The 21,741-nt window shown below is 35.3% G+C and overlaps 1 protein-coding gene and 1 long non-coding RNA gene across 6 annotated transcripts in view; both read right to left on the bottom strand.

Annotated features, from left to right (window-relative positions):
• LOC115286677 overlaps positions 1 to 3,181 on the bottom strand; it is a 5,545-nt gene extending 2,364 nt beyond the window's left edge. The window contains exons 1-2 of the long non-coding RNA XR_003906205.1: positions 2,820 to 3,181; positions 296 to 369 (exon numbers count right to left, since the gene is read on the bottom strand). This is a non-coding gene — a long non-coding RNA (uncharacterized LOC115286677). The remainder of the gene's footprint in view (positions 1 to 295; positions 370 to 2,819) is intronic.
• Positions 1 to 20,188, bottom strand: part of LOC115286676 (complement factor H-related protein 2-like) — a 47,625-nt gene extending 27,437 nt beyond the window's left edge. The window contains exons 1-5 of one of the 5 annotated variants that reach the window (XM_029933097.1): positions 20,105 to 20,188; positions 15,371 to 15,430; positions 14,152 to 14,328; positions 6,305 to 6,487; positions 6,007 to 6,195 (exon numbers count right to left, since the gene is read on the bottom strand). In XM_029933097.1, the coding sequence (XP_029788957.1) occupies positions 6,007 to 6,195; positions 6,305 to 6,487; positions 14,152 to 14,328; positions 15,371 to 15,392 (571 nt within the window). In that variant the 5' untranslated portion in view covers positions 15,393 to 15,430; positions 20,105 to 20,188. Of the gene's footprint in view, positions 1 to 6,006; positions 6,196 to 6,304; positions 6,488 to 7,395; positions 7,475 to 11,566; positions 11,583 to 14,151; positions 14,329 to 15,370; positions 15,431 to 20,104 lie in introns of those variants that run through there. The other 4 variants (XM_029933096.1, XM_029933098.1, XM_029933100.1 and 1 more) reach the window with 4 other exon arrangements.
• Positions 20,189 to 21,741: the final 1,553 nt, after the last annotated feature.

Genomic DNA, 21,741 nt, shown 5'->3' with positions numbered 1-21,741 from the left:
GGAGGGGGAGGGGAAGGGGATGTGGTGGTGATAGAGGAGGGCACTCGTGGGGAAGAGCACTGGGTACTATATGGAAACCAATTTGACAATAAACTATTTAGAAAATAAAATAAAATAAAAAATATATAGAAAATCTGAATAGCCCCTACCACCTATAGAAGAAATTAAATTTTTTATCAAAAAATTTTTCAAAAAAACCCCATCTACCTATCAGGTGACTTCATAGGTGAATTTATCAATTACTTAAGGGAATAAGAGTACAATAATAATATGCATAATAATATTACACATGTACCTTTAGAACAATAGAGGATTGCAGCACACTTCTCAGCTAGATTTCTGAGTCTATAATATCCCTGATAACAAAACCTGGCAGAGACATTACAAGAAAACATAACTGTAGATTAATATCCCACATGAACACAGATGTAGAAAACCTTAAAAATATATCAGCATATTTAGTACATCAAAATATATCACTACCTAGTTGACTTAAGAAATGAGAGATTTAGGAATGCCTGGGTGGCTCAGTCAGTTGAGCATCTGACTTAGGCTCAGGTCATGATCTCACGGTCCATGGGTTCAAGACCTGCATCAGGCTCTGTGCTGACAGCTCAGAACCTGGAACCTGCTTCTGATTCTGTGTCACCCTCTCTCTCTCTGTCCCTCCCCAGCTTGTGCTCTGTCTCTCTCTGCCTTTCACAAATAAACATTAAAAAAATTTGTTTAAATGAGAGATTTAGGGGTACCTGGATGGCTTAGTCAAATGTCCAACTTCGGCTCAGGTCATGATCTCATGCTTCATGAGTCTGAGCACCATGTTGGGCTCTGTGCTGACAGCTCAGAGTCTGGAGCCTGCTTTGGATTCTATGTCTCCCTCTCTCTCTATCCTTCCCCTCCTCATACTCTGTCCCTCTTTCTTTCAAAAATAAACATTAAAATAAATATTGAGAGATTTATTCAACATTAAAAACTTATATGTGTAATTCATTGTAATAACAGAATTAAGAAAGCCATTTATCATGTTAATAGTATATTAAAAATCATTTGAAACATCAGTGGTTGATGATAAAATTGACTCAGCTAAGTAGGAATAGAAGAAAATTCCTTCAATCCAATAAAGGATATCTATAAAAATCCAAAGCTGACATTAAAATTGTGGTAAAATGTTAAATGCCCTCTCCTAGTGGTCAGGAATAAGACAAAGATGTTTGTTTCTTTAAACAGTTTATTTAAGGTCCTATCCAATGCAGTAAGAAAATAAACAAAAAGTAAAAATAAGAACAGACTCAGACACAAAATCTTGTATTTGCAGTTACATAACTGCAGATAGAAAATTGCAACAGATCTACAAAGTGATACATAAAATAAGGCAACTTAATATAGTTTCAAAGTATAAAACCAATATACCAAAATCAAGTGCATTTCTTTATACTTGCAATAAAACTAGAAAACATAATTTTGAAAAACTGCATTTATAGAATAAAATATAAAATAGGAATATTTTTTATACTGTAAAACTTCCACACTTAAAACATTATTGGGAAAATAGAAGCAGAGAAAGTAACTGAACAGATCTAGTATGTTTATGGATTGAACACTCAATATGATTAAGATGTCAATTTTCCCTAATTTATTTTTCACTATACAAACCATCCATTTCATTATACAAGCAAATATTTTATAGAAATTCATAAGCTTTCCTTGAAATTTTTATGGAAATTAAAAGATCAGAATAAGTAAAACAATTTTGAATAGCAAGAACATATTAGAGAACACAAATCAGATTTCAAGATTTATTATAAAACTATAGTTACCAAGGCAACGGGGCAGGCATAGAGATAGGTAAATGGATACATGGGCTGAGTAGAGAGTCTAGAAGTGGACCAACACTTATAGAGGTAACTGACTTTCACTTCAAAGTCTTCTCCACACATATTGCTAGAATAATTGGCTTTTATATTTTTTTAAAAATCAACCTCTATTTTATACCAAACTCAAAAATTAATATAAGATGGATGATATACCTAAATATAAATGCTAAAACTATACAGCTTCTAGAAGAAAATGTAGAAGATATATGCTTCATTCCATGTAAATATCTCTTATTTCTTTTTACAAAAGAACAAAAAATATGTTGAACCATAGATAGTAGGCTGGGTTTTTATATTGACGTGACACCACTTTCCATGTATTCTAGGTTTGGGGAAATTGGTTAAAATATTGAGGGAAGTAAGTTAAGGTATCCTACTAACAGAGAAGAGAGATACAAATATGAAAAGTGGACAAATGGAATAAAGCCTGTGCTATTCAATAGGAATTGGTGGTATTAATAGGATGTAGAGGTTTCAAGACAGGTAAACACATAAGCAAATAGGCGACAAGAGAGATGCCTGCATCCATAAATAGACACATACTTATATAAATACATTAATAAATATACTGATAGGTACATAGATACATACTAGTTATAAGCACAGGCATAGGTATAGGTACCTTTGTGTATAATAAAGGGAGTTAAAAGCAATGGTATTCCAACAGTAATTAGTACACTTACTGCCCAGATGTTAATTTAAAGCCAAGTTTGTAGGTGGTATGTTACATAGCTAACTAATGCAGTAGTGACACAAAAATACGAATACAATAATGATACAATGAATATTTAGAAGAAGGGCTATGGCTATTTTTTCAATTACCTTCCAGCTTGAAAATTTTTTGTAATAATAAATAGCCAATTTTTTTAAGGCACAAAGATCATTCTTTTACAAGTTAGAAAGAAATCAAATAAATTCTTAAAAACATTTTAAATAAGAGCTTACCTTTGCAGGTTATTTCAGGCTCCCACCTTCCATTTATGCAGATCGAGTGTTAGTAGTCTGATCTTCCTCTACATTTTAACGCATATTGGTATTATGATCAAATTCAATCACCTCATAAGTGATTTACAGTTAAGTTCATTTGTTGTTATAAGATTAAAATATTCCCTTAAAAAGACTAATCATAAAAATCAAAGCTACTACATAAAAAATAGCTATCGAGTCAGTAGTCTAGTTTATGTTCATAAATTCCACCAAGTCATCCTGATCCTATTGCATGAGATGGGCTTACCAAAAAGACAAGAAATCACAAGTGTCGATGAGAATGTGGAGAAAAGGGAACCCTTGTACCTTGTTGGTGAGAATGTATATTGGTGCAGCCACTTTGGAATACAGTATGGAGGTTCCTCAAAAATCTGAAATAGAACTACCATACGATCTAGCAATTCCACCTCTAAGTATTTATCTGAAAAATAAAAAAAGAAAACACTAACTTGAAAAAATGTATGCACCCATATTTATTGCAGCATTATTTATATAGCCAAGATATGGAAGGCATCTCAATGTCCATTGACATATGAATAAAGATGTGGCATATAAATACAATGGAATATTTATTCAGTCATACAAACAATAAAATCTTGCCATTTGCAACAACATGGATAAACCTTAAGGCATTATGATAAAGAAAATAAGACAGATAAATACCATATTATTTACTTATATTTGGAATCTAAAAAACAATTGAAAGCTCATGTATACAAAGAACAAATTGGTAATTGTCAGGTGTGGGGTAGGATGAAATGGGCAAAGGGAGTCAAAAGATACAAACTTCCGGTTATAACATAGATAAGTCATGAGGATGTAACAGCATAGTGACTATAGTTAATAATACTGTGCTGTATATTTATAAGTTGCTGAGAAGTAGGTCTTGAAAGTTCTCATCACAAGAAAAAACAATCTATAACTATGTATGGTGATAGATGTTAGATTTAGTGTGATCATTTCACAATGTATACAAATATCACATCATTATGTTGTATACCTAAAATGAACATAATGCTGTATGTCAACTATAAACATATATATATAAATTAAAATCCACCTTAAAAAGAAATTGTTTTTAATTTTTTAATGTATTTTTAAGAGAGAGAGAGAGACAGAGACAGAGACAGAGAGACAGAGAGCAAGCAGGGGAGGGTCAGAGAGAGAGAAGGTGACACAGAGTCCAAAGATGGGCTCCAGGCTCTAAGCTAGCTGTCAGCACAGAGCCTGACATGCGGCTCGAACTCATGAACCGTGAGATCATGACCTTAGCCAAAGTCAGATGCTTGACTGACTGAGCCACCCAAGTGCCCCTGAAATTGATTGTTTAAAATCATGAACTGTTTTCTGTATATGCTCTTAGACTGTTTGGGAGGCTATTTTTTTACACCTAACCATCCAATAATCCAATAACATTATAATGACATAATAAATTTTTGCTAGCTTCAATATGTTACATATGGACTATAGAAGCTTTTTATAGAGCTATATATTTCAATAATTCAATTAGGAATGGGAGTCCTTTTTGAAGTTGATAAAATCTCTTCACAGGTCTTTGCTAGTATTAGTTAATGGTTTAAATTAACAAGATGAACAGGGCAGACTCAAATACTTGGCCAAAGAAAAGATTTTGTAAAACAATATTAAGAAAAAAAAATAAAAAGGAATCTAATTCAAAACAAACTAGAGGCTCCAGACTTGGTCCTATTTTTAGAACTGGTCCAGACTGTTGAGGGAGATAAAACAAGGTATTCTTCAAGGGAAGGTAACTGAAGGAAGGTCTGTAATCAAGAGGTGAGGCGGTGGTGGTTGTCATGTTCAATTTTCGAAAGAATTTCTTTGTTCATGAAAAGAAAATAAACCTATGGAGAAAAGTGAAAGGAAGAGTGGATGTACAAAGTAAACACTGAGGGGGAAAATTGGAGTAAAACCTAAGGTAGCTGAAAAGGTTACATTTAATGAAATGTAATACAGCAGAGGATTCATGTTAAGAAGGAAAGTTCTGAGACCAGAGCAGAGTTATCATTGAAGCTGATTTTTTGAAGATGTTTTGATGTTAAGAAATCACTGAAGATGTTTTGATGTTAAGTTATAATGAAAAGATGAGGGTTTTCATGCCTGATACTACTTTCGGTTTTTTCCCGCAAATGACAGAAACGAGGTGAGGTCATTTGTGGGAATAGGAAAGCACGAACATGAGGTTTGGCCTTGGGGGACTGGCAATACCTTTGACAGGAATGTGTTTAGCAACGATGTGTTAATAAGCAACAAAATTTATCGATCTATTTAACAAACTCCTGTTGAATGCCTCCTCTCTGTCAGCCAATCTTCTGAGTATTGGGAATGAGTCAGTGAAGTATGAGATCCTGTTGTCATGGAGATTGAATCCCAACTGTATCTTCTCTTGAAATTAATTGATGCATAGAAATTGGCTGAATAAGTATGGACATCCTGTTTCTCTTTGATTGTAGAACCCAGAAAATCTCTTAGAAAGAACTCATTCAAAGGGAAAAGTGAAAGAAGGTCCCCAACGTTCTCCAAGTTAGTCCTCAGATGGCAGGATGATTCACTATAGAATCAGAATTATTTTCTTGGCCCAATCTGCCTGCCTCCCATGACTGTGCTACAGCCCACCCTCTAGCACATGAGTTTCTTTTTGCTACATTTGAAACTGGCTAAAGAATCATCAATGGTAGAAAATTTGAGACCATTCCTATGGCAAGATTCCTATGGGAGTGTAGCTAGTGGTATCTTGTCAACTTATTTCCTTGTTTTCCAGGGCCTGAAAGAAAGAGTACCATATAAAAACAAAAATGGCATTTATACAAAGATAGTTATACTTGCCTGGTAATTGGTATTCATGTTTTAGTCATATATATATACCTGCAAGTAAAATTTAGCTTCACGCTTATAAACAAGGTCAATATCAGGGACAGGGAGAGTCATAAAATTCAACTGCTAGTTTCTATTTTTCCTCTGTTGGTATATACTGAACCATAACAACAAATGTTTGAATTCTTTATAATTTAAGACCTGACATGTTTCACAAATATCTCTAAATTTCAAAAATATTGTGGCAGACATAGTTTTTACAATAAAAATGTCAAGTTTTATTGAATGGCAATTCAAGAAATGCTATTCTCACCAACACACTGAGGATGTTGAGTCCACATTTCATTAATGCATGTAACTGATCTGTGTCCAATCAATGTAAATGTTTCTCTGCACTTGAACTCCACTGAAGCTCCACGGTGATAGGGAGGGGCAGGAGACTCAACAACATAGCCATAATCAAGTCCAGGAGTATCACCACACGTACTGCGCTCTGTAAAAACTTCACAAAAATATGTTTATCTTTAAAATAGAATTTATGTGTTTATGTGTATATAAACGAAATGTGTTGATTTAATCATGTTTGAGTGTTCATGCTTTTTATACATTACCCCCACATATAGGCAAGGTTGTCCAGGTTCCATCAACACACTGAATTTTATTAGAACCCTTCATTGAAAATCCGGAGTTGTAAACGTATTCCACCACTTCGTTATGTTCATATTTTCCTTTGCTCATTTCCTTAAATTCCCCATTGCAGAGTTGAGGAGGCGAACCACATGATTTTACCTCCCCTACAGTAGAAATACTGTGTAAATAACAGTTACAGTGTCTATTTTATAGTTTCAAAATCCACTAGAGTGGAGATATTTGTCTTTAATAATTTATTACAGCATTCTTAAACAATAAAAAATGGTGTTTGCACCATATTCATTTCCCAGTTCTATTACTTATACTGAACTAAGCTATTAGAAGGGTATTTAAGCCTTAAAACTATGCTCAGTATACAAAGGCATAAATCTAAGGATGTGCAGAACTGATACCTGAATATGAGAAAATATTGTAGCGATAAAGGACCAAATAAAGAAGAAATATAGTTGAGAAGATTTAATATTGTTAAAATATTTAATTTTTCCCAACGATCTATAGAGGCTATGTTATCCCAGGCAAAATCAATGTAGGTTTTTTTTGTAGAAATTGACAAACTGATTCTAATATTCACATGGAAATGCAAAGAACCTAGAATCATTAAAAAACTGAAAAAGAGGAAAAGGTTAAAGTAATAACATTATGTGATTTCAATACTTATCATAAAACTACAGTAATTAAGAAGCCATGGTTTGGGCATAAAGACAGAAAGATTAAAAAAAAAAAAACCAGAACAGGGTTCAGATATAGACCCAAATGTATTGGACAATTAATTTTTGACAAACCTACAAAAGGCAATTCAGGGTAAAATGATATTTTTTTTCTACAAAATGATGTAGAACGATCAAATCAGTGCTTTGATTCTATCATACCTCATACTCATGTCTCACATAAAAAAGTTAATCAAAAATAAAGCATAGTTCTAAACATGAAACCAGAAACTACAAATCCTTTAGAAAACATAGGAAAAAATCTCTGTGAACGGAGATTAGCAAAATGTCTTACATCTGACACATTAAAAAATTAAAGACATAAAAAATATTTTCTGACCTACCTTACAATCCTGTAAACATAAGAAACTTCAAGGATGAATTAGAAACCTTGGTACAAGCCCTGAATTCAGTTTTGAAAGTATAGCTAAGACAGGAAAAGGTAGCAAAACACTCTGTTCAGTAATCTAGATATTCTAAAGTGTTGAAACCAATTAGTAAATATGGCTGTACAATTATATTAATATTCATATTGTATACAAACATTTTATAAAAACATTTTCTTAAATACCATAATTTGAGATGAGCACTTGATCAACATATTTTCACTTTGATTAAGCCATATATATGATTGAGTTGACCAAAAGTTTAGACACAGTTGTCAATGAAAGGAATAAAGGCCCATGCTATTAAAAACGTCCAGTATTAATGGTGGAATTGCAGGCAAAAGGAAAAAATAACAAAAGTCCCTTCAGAGTCAGATATCATATAAATACCTATGGATATTTCCACTGCATGTTTCAATAAACAATTGAAGATTAATTTCTTAAATAAGAAGTCTAAAGTATCTGCTACCCAATATACATCCTTCCCAAGGTCTATCTCTGGCTTAATGCATTATAGACATGCTGGAAACCAAAAGAAAATTAAGAGAAGAAGAAAAATGATATCCAAAATTCAAATTCTTGTTTCAGCAGCTGTAGGATAAATATTCAGCTTTACATGTCGGAAGTTTAGGGGACCATCCAAAATGGTAACACTGAACTGAATCTGGTCCAACTCTTGGAAGTTTTTGTCTGCAGGAAAATTTCAACACTTCTCCAACTTTATATTTGTCTTTTTTGGCCTCAGCAATTAAGCATTTTTCTATTTGGAGAATCAAGCATTCTCTATTTTAAAAAAGGTAAAATAATTTAATTAGAATATATAATTAATCATTGCCAAATCATTGCCAAAATTTTTACATGTCTCATGTAATAAAGAGGTGCAATGTATTCATTTACAAAGGGGCTGCAGATTAAATCTCTTCTTTGAAAACTGTTACATATTAGGCTTTATCTATCTTCTAAAGCCTAACAGGACTCTTTGAGAAATATTAAGATGTTGAACAGCAATAACTATATCCTGAAAATTTATTTGTAAAATCAATTTGCCTAAAATGGATCTAATTTTATCACTGACATTTATAAAATTTAATGTTATATTTTTTATAATCTCAAACCAGAAAATTATTCTCATTTTAAAAAACTAATGCTACAATTTTTAAATTGCACACTTAAATAAAAACTGGTATTTTTGTTTAATATAATTGGGGACCTGGAAAGCTAAAGGGAAGTATTTCTTCTTTTTTTTTTAATGTTTATTTTTGAGACAGAGAGAGACAGAGTGCTAGTGGGGGAGGGGCGGAGATAGAGGGAGATACAGACTCTGCAACAGACTCCAGGCTCTGAGCTGTCAGCTGTTCAGCCCCTGATATGGGGCTTGAACCCATGAACCACGAGATCATGACCTGAGCTGAAGTTGAACGTTTAACCGACTGAGCCACTCAGATGCCCCTAAAGAGAAATATTTCTAATGTATTTTAGTTAGAGGAACATTTAAAAAGTTTAACTGATACTTTATAAGTGAAGAAATCAAAGTGAAACATGAAACAAAATGCATACACATGTTCAAGGCCACAGAGTCATATTTCAGGTGTCCTTAATAGTTACGTAATATTCAACTAACTTATTATTATATTGACTTATAATACATTATGTATATGTTATATATAAACTTATATTAACTGTTAATTAATTGTTAATTGTTCTGATTCAAATTAGGACTGCATAAAATTATCTCTTAAAATTTTTAGGGGCACCTAGGTGGCTCAGTCGTTTGAGCGTCTGGCTTTGGCTCAGGTCATGATCTCACAGTTCGTGGGTTCGAGCCCCGGGTCAGGCTGTGTGCTGACAGCTCAGAGCCTGGAGCCTGCTTCAGATTCTGTGTCCCCCTCTCTCTCTGATCCTCCCCTGCTTATATTGTCTCTCAAAAATAAATAAAAAACATTAAAAAATTTTTTTAATTTTTTAAATTTGTGACATTGCCAAGTATTATAAACAACTGCATTTTTCTTATTGGGAATCCTCTTATGTTGCTAATTAATTTATAAAATTAAAAACTGGAATTTAAAAATTTGAATCATACTAAAAAGAAAATACTATCTAGAAGTCCAGTATTAACACATAATCATAAAATTAGATGTAAGAGAAATAGTTTTAAAGGTAATTAATACCACAAGGGGCACCTGGGTGGCTCAGTCAGTTAAGCATCGATTCAGTTTCAGCTCAGGTCATGATCTCACAGTTTATGAGTTCCAGCCACACGCCAGGCTCCACACTGACAGCAAGAAGCCTGCATGGGATTCTTTCTCTCTCCTTTTTTCTCTGCCCCTCCCTCTGCCTCTCAAAATAAATAAACTTTTTTTAAAAAGCAATGCCTCAAAAATAACTCCACAAATTTGCTTTTGTTTTAATGTTGAGTTTTATAGCTTAGTTGAGAAGGGATTCCTCTCCTAAAATTCTATTTCAATCTTCTATATAGCAATTCTTTTATTTCTATGTATCTTTGTTTATATACTCTGTGCTCATTTTATATAAATTCTCTATCTCAACACAGTGAAAAAATCTGCCCTAACACCAAGATAATAATAATAATAATAATAATAATAAAAACTTGGCTGCTGGCTATCTTCCAGTTATATTTGTATAAAGATAATGACATTTAAACTGTGATTTAAAGAAGAGTTTGAATAGGCATATCTTGAATTAGAGATATTTATCTTTATCGAAAAATCAAAATCCTAAATCCAGACACCAATACTTGGAAATGCTAGTATAAATTTTTTAAGTGTACATTTATTTAATATTACTGGAAACACTCTTTGGCTTAAGTGGTTTATGATAACAATAATTCTTTGGAAACTTTCCCCCAAAGGGGAGAATGCCCAGGACCTTTGAATTAAACTCAGATATCATTCAATCTTTGTGCAATTTCCTGCTACATGGTGGAGGAAAGTTATGTGAAAACAATGCTAAACTGTCATTTGTTCTTTCAACTTTCGGAGGCCTCCCCATGCTAGTAAATTCCTACCAGTGGGTTCATAGGGTCATAAGTTTTATAAAATTTGCAATAAAAGCCTTATTGGCCACATCGATTTCTACCACTGTCCCTGTCATTCCAACTTCTACTCTATCCCGTTTTTACCTGACATGTGGTGACATTGGAAAGATTCTTGGAATTGTATATTTATGATTTTGAACTCTTTATTAAAGAAGGCCCCTCAAAGTTATAAAAGCCTCTGATTTTATAAAACCTGTACCTGCCTCTAATCCCAGAAAAGAAGTTCATGATCATCTTAAAAGTCTCCCATTCTACTCAGAATAAAACCCAAACTCTTTATGATGCATTTCTTGCCTTTGCTTCCAATATAGCTTACATCTCCCTCCCCCTGTCAATCCAGACTCCAGACTTTATGATCTTTGGATTTCATTAATTGGCTCAAGTTCTTTGCTGTTCAGCTGTTGCACAGACCTCCATCTCTATCCTGAAGAGTTTTCAACCTTTTTCTGTGTATATGCTGTCCTATATAAAATTGAGCCCTCCATCCCTCCCATTTTCTAAGTTCTTGGATTCTTTTGTTTCATTGAACACAGTTATGTATAAAACATATTTAAAATGTTTTTATCATCCAGTCCACTATTTGGCTTAATTCATTGTTTGTTGATTTGTTTTCATACTGGAATGAAAGTTCCCAAAAGGCAGACCCATGTTTGGGGGCTTTCACCATTTTCTCCTAGCCTATTTCAAGCTCATAAATAGGTGTTTGTTAACAGCCTGAATTAATCAACTTAAACTGGGACCAACACACTACTAAGCAAGCCTACCTCATCTCAATAATAAACGCACTGTGTGCCCTTTTCTTGAAGTCTCTATTTTAACCCTTTCCCCACACTTGTAAGTGTTCCCCTCCTCCTTGTCCTGTGCATAACTCATCCCTGGTGACTCTGTCTTATATCTCAAAGGAAAATAGAAACTATCAGCTGTTGCTTTGTTCTAGCATGAGATTTACACATATGTTTTTCTTCCTTCCTCCTGTTCAAAATTGGAAGTAACTCTGTTGCCACAGAAGTCTCGTACTTCCACAGAGCTCTGGTGCCCTTTCCTTCCCACCTCCACATTTGTGAAGGTGTCTACCTCACATCTTCAGTCTCCCTTATATCCTCTTCAGCATTCACTCGGCTCCAATGTCCTCCATCTTAAAAAAAAAAAACTAAAAACAAGTACTCCTTTGGTGTATGATTTCCTCTAGCAATATTCTGCACTTTCTCTTCACATATTCACATAAGTTTCTTGAAAGATGTAAGACCACATGCTGTTCTGGAGTTCTTACTGATAATTTTCCGTCAGTATACTCTATTTAGGCTCTGTGCCATACATTCCTTCTAAAACTATTTCTGTTGCAGTTACTGTTGGCCTCCAAGTAGCCAAATCTGGCATGTTTTCAGTCTTCTAAATAGATATATCAATTTAGTCTATAGCAAAAATAACCTTTTGGATATTAGAACAATTGCACATTTTAAGGCATTTTGCAGAAAAAGAGGAGTCAACAAAGATTCGACTAGGCTTGATATGTTGCCCTAAGATGCATGCATAGCAAGGAGTGGACTTAGAAAGAGCCCAGCCAGGCTCACCCCCAGGCTTCGCTGTTAATCATCCTGGTAGATTTTCTCTTCCTTATTTTCTTCCCTCCATATCTATGACAACACTTATTCCTGCATTTTTTATCCCAATTTCCACATCCTCCTTTTTTCTATCCACTTTGCTACCTACTCCTCTTCTGTCTGACACCTACATGTTATAATGCTTCAGCGCTCAGTCCTAAGCTCTCTGTTCTTGTCATTCTATATTCCTTTCCAATTTTATATCCCCAGTTGTGTGGTGATAATTCCAAATATATATCTCTTAGCTAGACCTATCTATCCAATTCTGGAGTTTACATATCTGATTTTCATGATGGTTCAGCCATAATGAGTCCAAGACAGAAGTTATGATCTTCCTCCCAAAGTGCTCTGTCTCATGCCAGCCTCATTTCACAAAAAAGCACCACCATTTATTTACTGAGTTACAGTGAAATGAATTGAAATGAAATGAAATGAGTCCTTGACCTCTTACTCTATCTCACACTCAACATTTGGTAACATTATCTATGCTTTCCACTACCAAAATATGTCCCAAATCTGTCCTCTGCTCTACATCTACTCAGCCATCACCCTATACAACACCCACCTTTCTCACCCTACATAGACTCTTGAATCTTTTCTTGCGAACCACAAGAATAGTAGACAAGAAGATGAGAGGGAAGAAGAAATGAAACAACTTTCAAAAATTTAAATCAGGGGCACCTGGATGGCTCAGCCAGTTGAAAGTCCAAGTCTTGGTTTCAGCTCAGGTCATGATCTCACAGTTCATGAGTTTGAGCCCCACATTGGACTCTGCACTGATGGTGTGAAGCCTGGTTGGGATTCTCATTCTCTCTCTCTCTCTCTCTCTCTCTCTCTCTCTCTCCCTTTCTCTCTGCCTCTCCCCCACTCATGCTGTCTCTTTCAAAATAAATAAAGAAACAAACGTTTAAAAATTACTTTAGAAAACTTCAAATCAAATTTATCATTCCTTAAAAACCATTTTATGGCTTTTTTTTTATTGATGATAAAATTAAGTGTTGACATGCCCTAATATAACCTAAATAATCTTTCCTTTCCTCTTATCTAGCTTCAGCTTATGAAACCCTCCCACATCTTGACTAGACTCCAATTACCAGAATATCTACCTAAATACTATTTTGTTGTCAAAGCTTTGCACAGTCTATTTCCAGTCATTTCCCCACATAATCAAGCTCTCCTTCTTATTCTGGAAAGCTCATTGGCAAACACAGAAGAGATTCATGTAACAGTCCACAGAACTTGTCGAAGTCAGAAAACTAATGGATTGTCTCAGGACAGGCAGAAATGAATTCTCAAGGTGGGAGGTTCAAAGCAGAAGCTTGAGAGCAAAATAGCTGCAGAATTTGTAAGAAACTAAACTTTTACTGAAGAAAGATAAATTCCAAATAATTTAAAAGCTTTCATTTACTAAGAAAAAAATAATTATGCTTTAACCACAAATCTGTGATACATATGGCCCATAGGAAACATTAATATAGTGTTAAAAAGAGAGCATTCTCTTCGGGCTTCAGAATAAAACTTCTCTTCCCAGTTTATATGAAATCAGAAGAGTTCACCTCAACTTTTGTTCCTTAACAGCATCTCCAGATCATTCACAATTTTATAGAAAGGAACACATATGGGGGCATCAGGGTGGTATCAGTTGGTTGAGTGTCTGACTCCTGATTTTAGCTCAGGTTGTGATCTCAGGGTTGTGGGATCGAGCCCCGCATCAGGCTCCACACTGAGCAGGGAGCCTGATTAACATTCTCTCTCTTTCTTTCTCTCTCCTCTGCCCCTCTCCCCAACTCGTGCTCTTTCTAAATCTCAAATTAAAAAAAAAACACATACAGTTTTTTTAACTCATTTTTTTCCTTTTACAAACTTTATTTTGAGGTAACTGATAACTGCTATTGAAGACCAAGAGTTTTTTTTAATTGAAATATAGTTGACAATGTCATATTAGTTTCAGATGCACAACATAGTCATTCAACAATTACAGACTTAATTATCCTAAAATAAATAAGTAAATAAATAAACAAATGAATAAATAAGAATACCTGAAATAAAAGTACTTACCATAACATGCAGGTGGATCCGACCAACCACGGTTACCATATACTGTAGAACCTGTGTTGCGTCCAAGTTTGCTCTCATATCCATCATAGCATTCAAATTCTAATTCGTCATTGAGCTTAAATGATAAGCCACCACTTCTGAGTCTGGCAGTCTCAAATACTGGCATATCACAAGATTCTAATTCATAAAAGAATTGAATATTTTATTGATAAGGTTAGTAAATGAACAACTTAACTTAGTAAATCCCATTCCTAAAACAAAAAGCTTTATCAATTAATATGTGCTGATGAATTAAACACTGAGTAAAAGTAATCTAAAAAGATCAGTGATAAATTGTTTTAAAATAGTTACCAAAAGTGAAAACAGTGTTTCTCCACAGTTTTTTCTCATGACTATCATCCTCCAAAAATTTGTTTTAGGAAAAATTTTCTCAATTCAATTATATTTATGCATCCACAACATGCTAGTAATAAAAGAGGCCATTACAGTATATAGTATTTTTTTCTAGGCCACCAGAATAGCATTTTGAGAATTAAGATGCCAAACTTCTTAGCAGTTGCAATACATATACCAGAGAAAAGTGGATAATTAAATACAAAGATTGATGTATTTATTTTGTAAGCCATTTTCCTTTCCATAATAAGAAATCTTATCATGGAAAATTAATTACAGTAAAAATCAAATCATTCTAATATCTTTCATAAAGTTCAAATTTGAGTTCTGGAAGGAGGTAGGAGAGTTGTCAAAATCAGAAACCTGTTTATTTGTTAAAACTTAAATATTTCTTGAAAGCCATACCTATGTGCAATTGTTGCTTGCCTTTTTGCTCTTTTTTCTACTCTATAAATGTTGAAGCATGGAAAAAAGGAGTACTCACAAGCAATCCGTACTTTTGAAAGCTTAACAAAGGATCAGGCAGATGAACTATGTAAGGATAGAATTATTTTACAGGTGGAATGAAACTTTCTACGGTCATCTCCAGGGGTACCTAAAATTCTTGTGCTAACTCTTAGCCAAGATAAGCATGAGATGTGGTACCTAGTGATTTACAATGTGCGGTTTAAGTACGAAACTTCCTTGGAGACACACCGTACAACTTTGTCTAAATTTTGCATAGATTTATGGTTTGTATCGGGCTGAATCAGTTACACAGACTAGTTTCAAGTAAGTAAACATAATGGTATACAAGACCGCTTTATAAACTTGTGTATTAACCTACCTGAAAGTGAGACACCTTGCATATATCTTGGTGGTTTGGAACCCAAAGATGAAAAACATCCTGAAAAATGAATACTGAATTGATGTGCATGTAAGTATTCAAACTTCCCTACAATTGCCTCTGTTTCCTTCTCCTGTTGTACTATGGTCCTGAACCGTTACAAACCCTAATGCAAATCTATGCTCTGGAGTCCTGTTACTCTTCTTAATCATCAGATACTGTATAATTGATCTAATAAACTATAGAACCTACAAAAATATTACCAAACTAATAGTAAATTAAGCAAGATTGTGATACAAGGTCAATATACTAAATGAGATTGTATTTTGACACATTAGTAATGGGAAGTGGAAAATCAAAACTTCAAATATAATTGTAATAGTATTAAAAGAAAGAAAAACCTGCGCCACAAAAGGAAAGCTTTAACAAAACACGTGCATAACTTGTATTCTGGAAACTATATAACCTTCTGAGAAAATTTAAAGGAGGCCTAAAAAAATGGAGAGATAAACCAAGATCTTATATTGGAGGAAGAAATATTTTTACAATCAATTATCCCCTGAGTAATATACAGATTCAACTCAATTCCAATGAAAATCCTAGTAGGCTTTCTGTAGAAATTAACAAGGTAATGCCAAAACTCAAAGAAAATGGAAAAGAGCTTTAAAAAAAAAACCAAAACATTAAAAATTAATGTATAAATTTTCTACTGCAGCTATAAAGAAAATCCACTCACATTAGGCTTAAGCAGTACTAATTTATTTCTTTTTTGTTGTTGTTGGATATTGAATTTTTAAAAAATAGTTTATTGTCAAATTAGTTTCCATACAACACCCAGTGCTCTTCCCCACAAGTGCCCTCCTCCATCACCACTACCTCTTTTCCCCTTTCCCCTCCCCCTTCAACCCTCAGTTCATTTTCAGTATTCAATAGTCTCTCAAGTTTTGCATCCCGCTCTCTTCCCAACTCTCTTTCCCTCTTCCCCTTCCCATGGTCCTCCATTAGGTTTCTCCTGTTCTCCTGTTAGACCTATGAGTGCAAACATATGGTATCTGTCTGGTTTCTCTTCAGATCGTATAAATCTTTCACCTTTTACTAATTTATTTCTTAAAATTTTGTCAGTTCAGAATCTGACAGATGGATCACTGGACTAAATCCAAGTATTGCAGGCTGTGTTACTTTCTTGAGGCTCCAAGGGAAAAGTAATTTCCTTGTCTTTTCTGGCTTTTAGAGGCTTCCTGAATTTATTGGTTCATGGTCTCTTTCTCCATCTTCAAAGTGAGCAACTGTTTCTCTCTGATCCTTCTTCTACCTCATCTGTTTCTCTCTCTCTCTTTCTCAATCCCACCCTTCTTTCCATATGGCATTACATTGAGCCCATTTGGAAAATCAAGAATAAAGTCTCCATTGCAAGGCCTTAAACATTAGTAATATCTGAAAAGTTCCTTTCTCTATGTAAGGTACCATAATCACCGGTACAGGGATCAGACATGGTCATTGTTGGGGAGGCCGTTATTCTACCCTCCAGAATTAAGAACCAATTGGAGGACTCACACTACTACTCAAGGGAAGGCATAATGACATAAGGATAAATATATAAATTAATGGGAAATAATAAAAATCCAGAAATGGACACACACACACACTCATACCCACACACATACCTATATTCAGTGGATTTTTGACAAAAATGACAAAGTATTCAGTGAATAAAAATATATCTTCCAACAAATTGTGCTAAACAATGGAAGATTCATATGAGAGAAAAATATGAACCCTACCTATAAGTCAAATCAGAGATATGAATGTAAAAGTATGCATCTAAACTTTCCAGAAAAAAGAAAGTATGACAAATCTTTGCAACTTTGAAGTTGGAAAAAATGTCCTATATAGAGCACAAAATAAATAATTAAAAAATTGATCAATTTGGACTTCATCAAAAGTTAAGGCAATATTTTCCTGGAAATAAACTGTTAGAAACTCAAAAGATAAAACACAAATGGGAGAAAATATTTGCAAGTCATATACTTGACAAAGGAATTGTTTCCCAAATATCAAACTACCTACTTAAATTTGGGAAAAAAACTCAATTTCACAAAAGGAGACCTAACAATGGCCAATAAGCAGATGAAAAGGTGTTCACCATCATTAGTCAACCAGCACTGTAAAATTAAAGCAAAATGACATCCCAAAATATGTAGAACATAGTGGTTACAATTTCCTGTTTGTTAATAAAGATGAGAATCAACTGGAATTCTCATGCATTGCTGGGGGTTGGTGTAAAATGCCAGCTAACTTAAAATTCAGTAAGGCAGACTCGTCTAGATTTAATCACGCACATAACCCAGCAATTCCCTTTTGGGTACTTGCACAACAAATAGTAAATATATGTTTGTTCAAAGACTTGAATTCAAATGTTCATAAACAGCTCAAACATAATTGCCAAAACGTGGAAACACTCCGAAAACCCATCAATATTGAAATGGATAAACACATTTTATATCCATATAATGGTACACAACTCCATGATGAAAAAGAATGAGCTGATTCAAGAAACCACACAGTAGAGTGTCACAGACATTATGCTAAAATAAAGCAGCCAGATAGGAGAATCCATTCCTGTAAAGCCATTGATATGCAACTGTGAAAAGGAAACACTACTAAATAGTAACAAAAAGAATGTTGGTGGCCTGGTGAGGTGCGCTGGGGGAGGCTGAATGGCAAAAGAAGAACAGAACTGGCTCAGAAGATGAAAACTGTCTCTTGCTCAACTTGGTTTGTGATTACATAGACGTACACATTTGTCAGATCACTGGCCTACACACTAATATGTGTGAATTTTATTGTATATAATTCATACCTATATGGAGATGATTTTTTAAATAGACACTTTTCCAAAGAAGACATAGAGATGGCAAAAATACACATGAAAAGATGCTCAACATTGGTTCATCAGGGAAATACAAATCAAAACCACAATGAAATACCACCTCACACCCATCAGAACTGCTAAAATTAACAACTAAGAAAACAACAGATGTGGGTGAGGATGTGGAAAAAGGGGAACCCTATTGCAACGTTGGTGGGAATGCAAACTGGTGCAGCCACTCTAGAAAACAGTATGGAGGTTCTTCCAAAATTAAAAATAGAACTACTCTATGACCCAGCAAGTGCTCTACTAGGAATTTATCCAAAAGATACAAAAATGCTGACTCAAGGGGCAGATGAATGCTATGTTTATAACAGTGCTATCAACAATAGCCAAAGTATGGAAAAAGCCCAAATGTCCATCAACTGATGAATGGATTAAGAAGATGTGGTATACACACACACACACACACACACACACACACACACACACACACACACACACTGGAATACTACTCAGCAATGAAAAAGAATGAAATTTTGTCATTTGCAGCAATGTGGATGGAACTAGAGGGTATTATGCTAAGTGAAATAAGGCAGTGAAAGACAGGTATCATATGAATTCACTCATATGTGGAATTTGAGAAAGTTAACAAATGAAAATAGGGGAAGGGAAGGAAAAATAAGATAAAAACAGAGAGGGAGGCAAACCATAAGAGACTTAAATACAGAGAACAAACTATAAGAGATACTTAAATATAGAGAAGAAACTGAGGGTTGATGGGGGGAGGGGGGTTGTTAAATGGGTGACGGGCATTAAGGAGGGCACTTGTTGGGCGCTGGGTGTTATACGGAAGGGGTGAGTCATTGGATCCTACCCCTGATGCCAAGACTATATTGTATGTCAACTAACTTCAGAATAAAATAATTAATAATAATAATAATAATAATAATTCAATAAGCACTTGGAAATTAAACATATAGTTGTCAAAAAATTTCTAAGTGATTAATTACTAGAAGAAAAAAAGCCAGGGGCACCTGGGTGGCTCAGTTGGTTAAGTGTCCGACTTCGGCTCAGGTCATGATCTCACCCTCCATGAGTTTGAGCCCCACATCAGGCTCTGTGCTGACAGTTCAGAGCCTGGAGTCTGCTTTGGTTTTCCCTCTCTCTCTCTTTTTCTCTCTCTCTCTACCCCTCCCTCCCTCATGCTCCATCTGTCTCAAAAATAAATAAACATTAAAAATACTTTTTTTAATAAAAAATAAAAAAATTAAAAAGCCAAAACAATCTTACTAAATAAAAAATAAAAAGTGGAAATCAATGGAATTATGAGAAAAATATGTTTCAAAGAAAATCAAGCTAAATAACAAGAAACTCCAGACACAAAGAACAGAAAATATTAAGACATGAAAACAAAAATAGTGAGACAGGGAAACTGAAGAACTCCATAAAAATCTGCTTTTTGTTCCTTTTCCTGCTTCTACTCTTGCTAGTACCTGCACCCTCACCCCACTTTACACATACCCAGTAATGCAAATAGCACATGTCCTCCCTGTAAGGGACAGGGAGTTAATGATTTCTCTAGAGTGGATAGCATCTAAGGAAAGATGAGGGGAGGGAGAATGACCTGAGGAAGCTATCATGTGCATATTCAAGACCACTGGTGCTAGACATCTCCAAGGCCCTCTGGCTCCAAGGAATAATGCTGCCCTCCCCACCCCACCCCCATCTTTGTTCTAGCCAGTTCCTGAATGCCTGAGGGGACACTTACACCACCATCCTCAGTAAAAAGCCCTAGACCCCAAAGACAAGGCTCATGCTCCTTTCCCTTCTGATTCTCCCAGACGCCCTCTGTATCTGCTCACTCTATGTCTTCAGTAAACTCTGCTTTCACCTCCTGCTGGCTGGTGTTCGATTGCCATCCTACATAAAGCCAGTGATCTTGACTGGTCCTGCAGGACTCCCTCTGGGTCACCAGAAGTGGCCTGCCAGCATCAATAGACAAGGAATGAGTGACATCAGCAAAGTGATGGATAAGATATTTGTCACAATATCCCCCCTAGCAACTAGCTGGTATCTATTTACAGATAAAAGTGCCTTTGTGGGAGATGTGGGATCCACGTAGGACGTTGTGAAACCCCAGTGCAAGTCTAAGAACAAGGAGGGCGATTTTGAGAAAACAGGCCTGCATCCAGGGGGCTGACTTGCCAACTATGGTTTTGGCTAGGGACACAGAAACAGCTGCATCACCCTGAGGACTGGGCTACGGCCCCATTTCGCTTTGACTCTGTAACCAGCACTCTGCCAAGGGACCTGGGAGTAGTCTCACCCACCCATGTGTACAGTCATGGGTTCACAGACCTCATTCCTGGCTCTGGACCCTGAAGCGGCCTGTGGACCAGCACCAGCACCTCAGAGTCACAGTCTAGGAGCCGCTGGAGAATGCCGATTTAAACAATTACCCATAAATAAGAGAGTCTTTGTAGAAGATAGCAGAGAAGTCCCAGTACATCCAAGACTGGTTGCTTTGAAGAGAGTCAGTTTGGCTTTACCATTGATACCTCTCCCTCAGGAGCCGAGAGAGAGCTTCTCCGTGCCTGATTCCCCCCGCAGGTGACAGTGAGGGCATGTGAATGAGTACAAGGCTTCCCAGCTATGTGAGAGGCGGCCAAGGAGGCCCATTTCTCTCTTGCTGCATCCAAAGTACTGATCCATGAGCTGTGCAGTTTGGAGCAGGAAGCAGCTGAGAGAACAGCACCAATGCTTGGAATGAAATACGTCAAGGACACCTCGTGATTCTTTTTCTACACCTTTACTTTAAGCCAAACTATCTTTTCAAGTTTGCAGTGAATTTCTTGTAGATGACACACAGTTGGGTCTTGTTTATGTGTCCACCCTGTCCTTGTCAGTCTTTTAATTAAAGTATTTAGACCACTGACATTTAAAGCCATTATTTTTATATTAAAGCCTATGTCAACCATTTTATTTTTTGGTGTGTGTGTGTGTGTGTGTGTGTGTGTGTGTGTGTCCTCTATTTCTCATTCCTATGTCCTTTTCTTGCCTTCACTATGGGTTTCTTCAACATTTTAAAATAATTTCGGTATATCTATATTGGTGACTGTTTCTCTTTGTTTTCGTAGTAGTAATCCGAGCATTAATATAGACATATAAATCTCTGTATTAATATACTGACACATTACCACTTCAAGTGAAATGTGAAAGTCTTACTCCCATCGGGCTTTCCCCACATCTTAAACTTTACATACAACAAATATGTCTTTTCTTATATGACATTTTGCATTAGTCGTATTCAGTCAGGGAACAGAAACCAATCTATCTATTTCTACCAGTGAAAATTAAATACAGATGATTAGTTGCAAAGGTGTGGAAAGGTCTACAAGACCAAATGGGAACATGAAGAAGCTGGGGCACATAAAGAGCAATAAGTAGAATATCAAAAAGCAAAAGATACTATTGCTTTCAAAATGGCACCTAAAGCTTG

Source organism: Suricata suricatta, chromosome 3 (assembly GCF_006229205.1).
Source record: "Suricata suricatta isolate VVHF042 chromosome 3, meerkat_22Aug2017_6uvM2_HiC, whole genome shotgun sequence".
In the NCBI taxonomy this organism is placed as follows: Eukaryota; Metazoa; Chordata; class Mammalia; order Carnivora; family Herpestidae; genus Suricata; species Suricata suricatta.
This window is presented reverse-complemented; position numbering and strand designations above follow the sequence as displayed.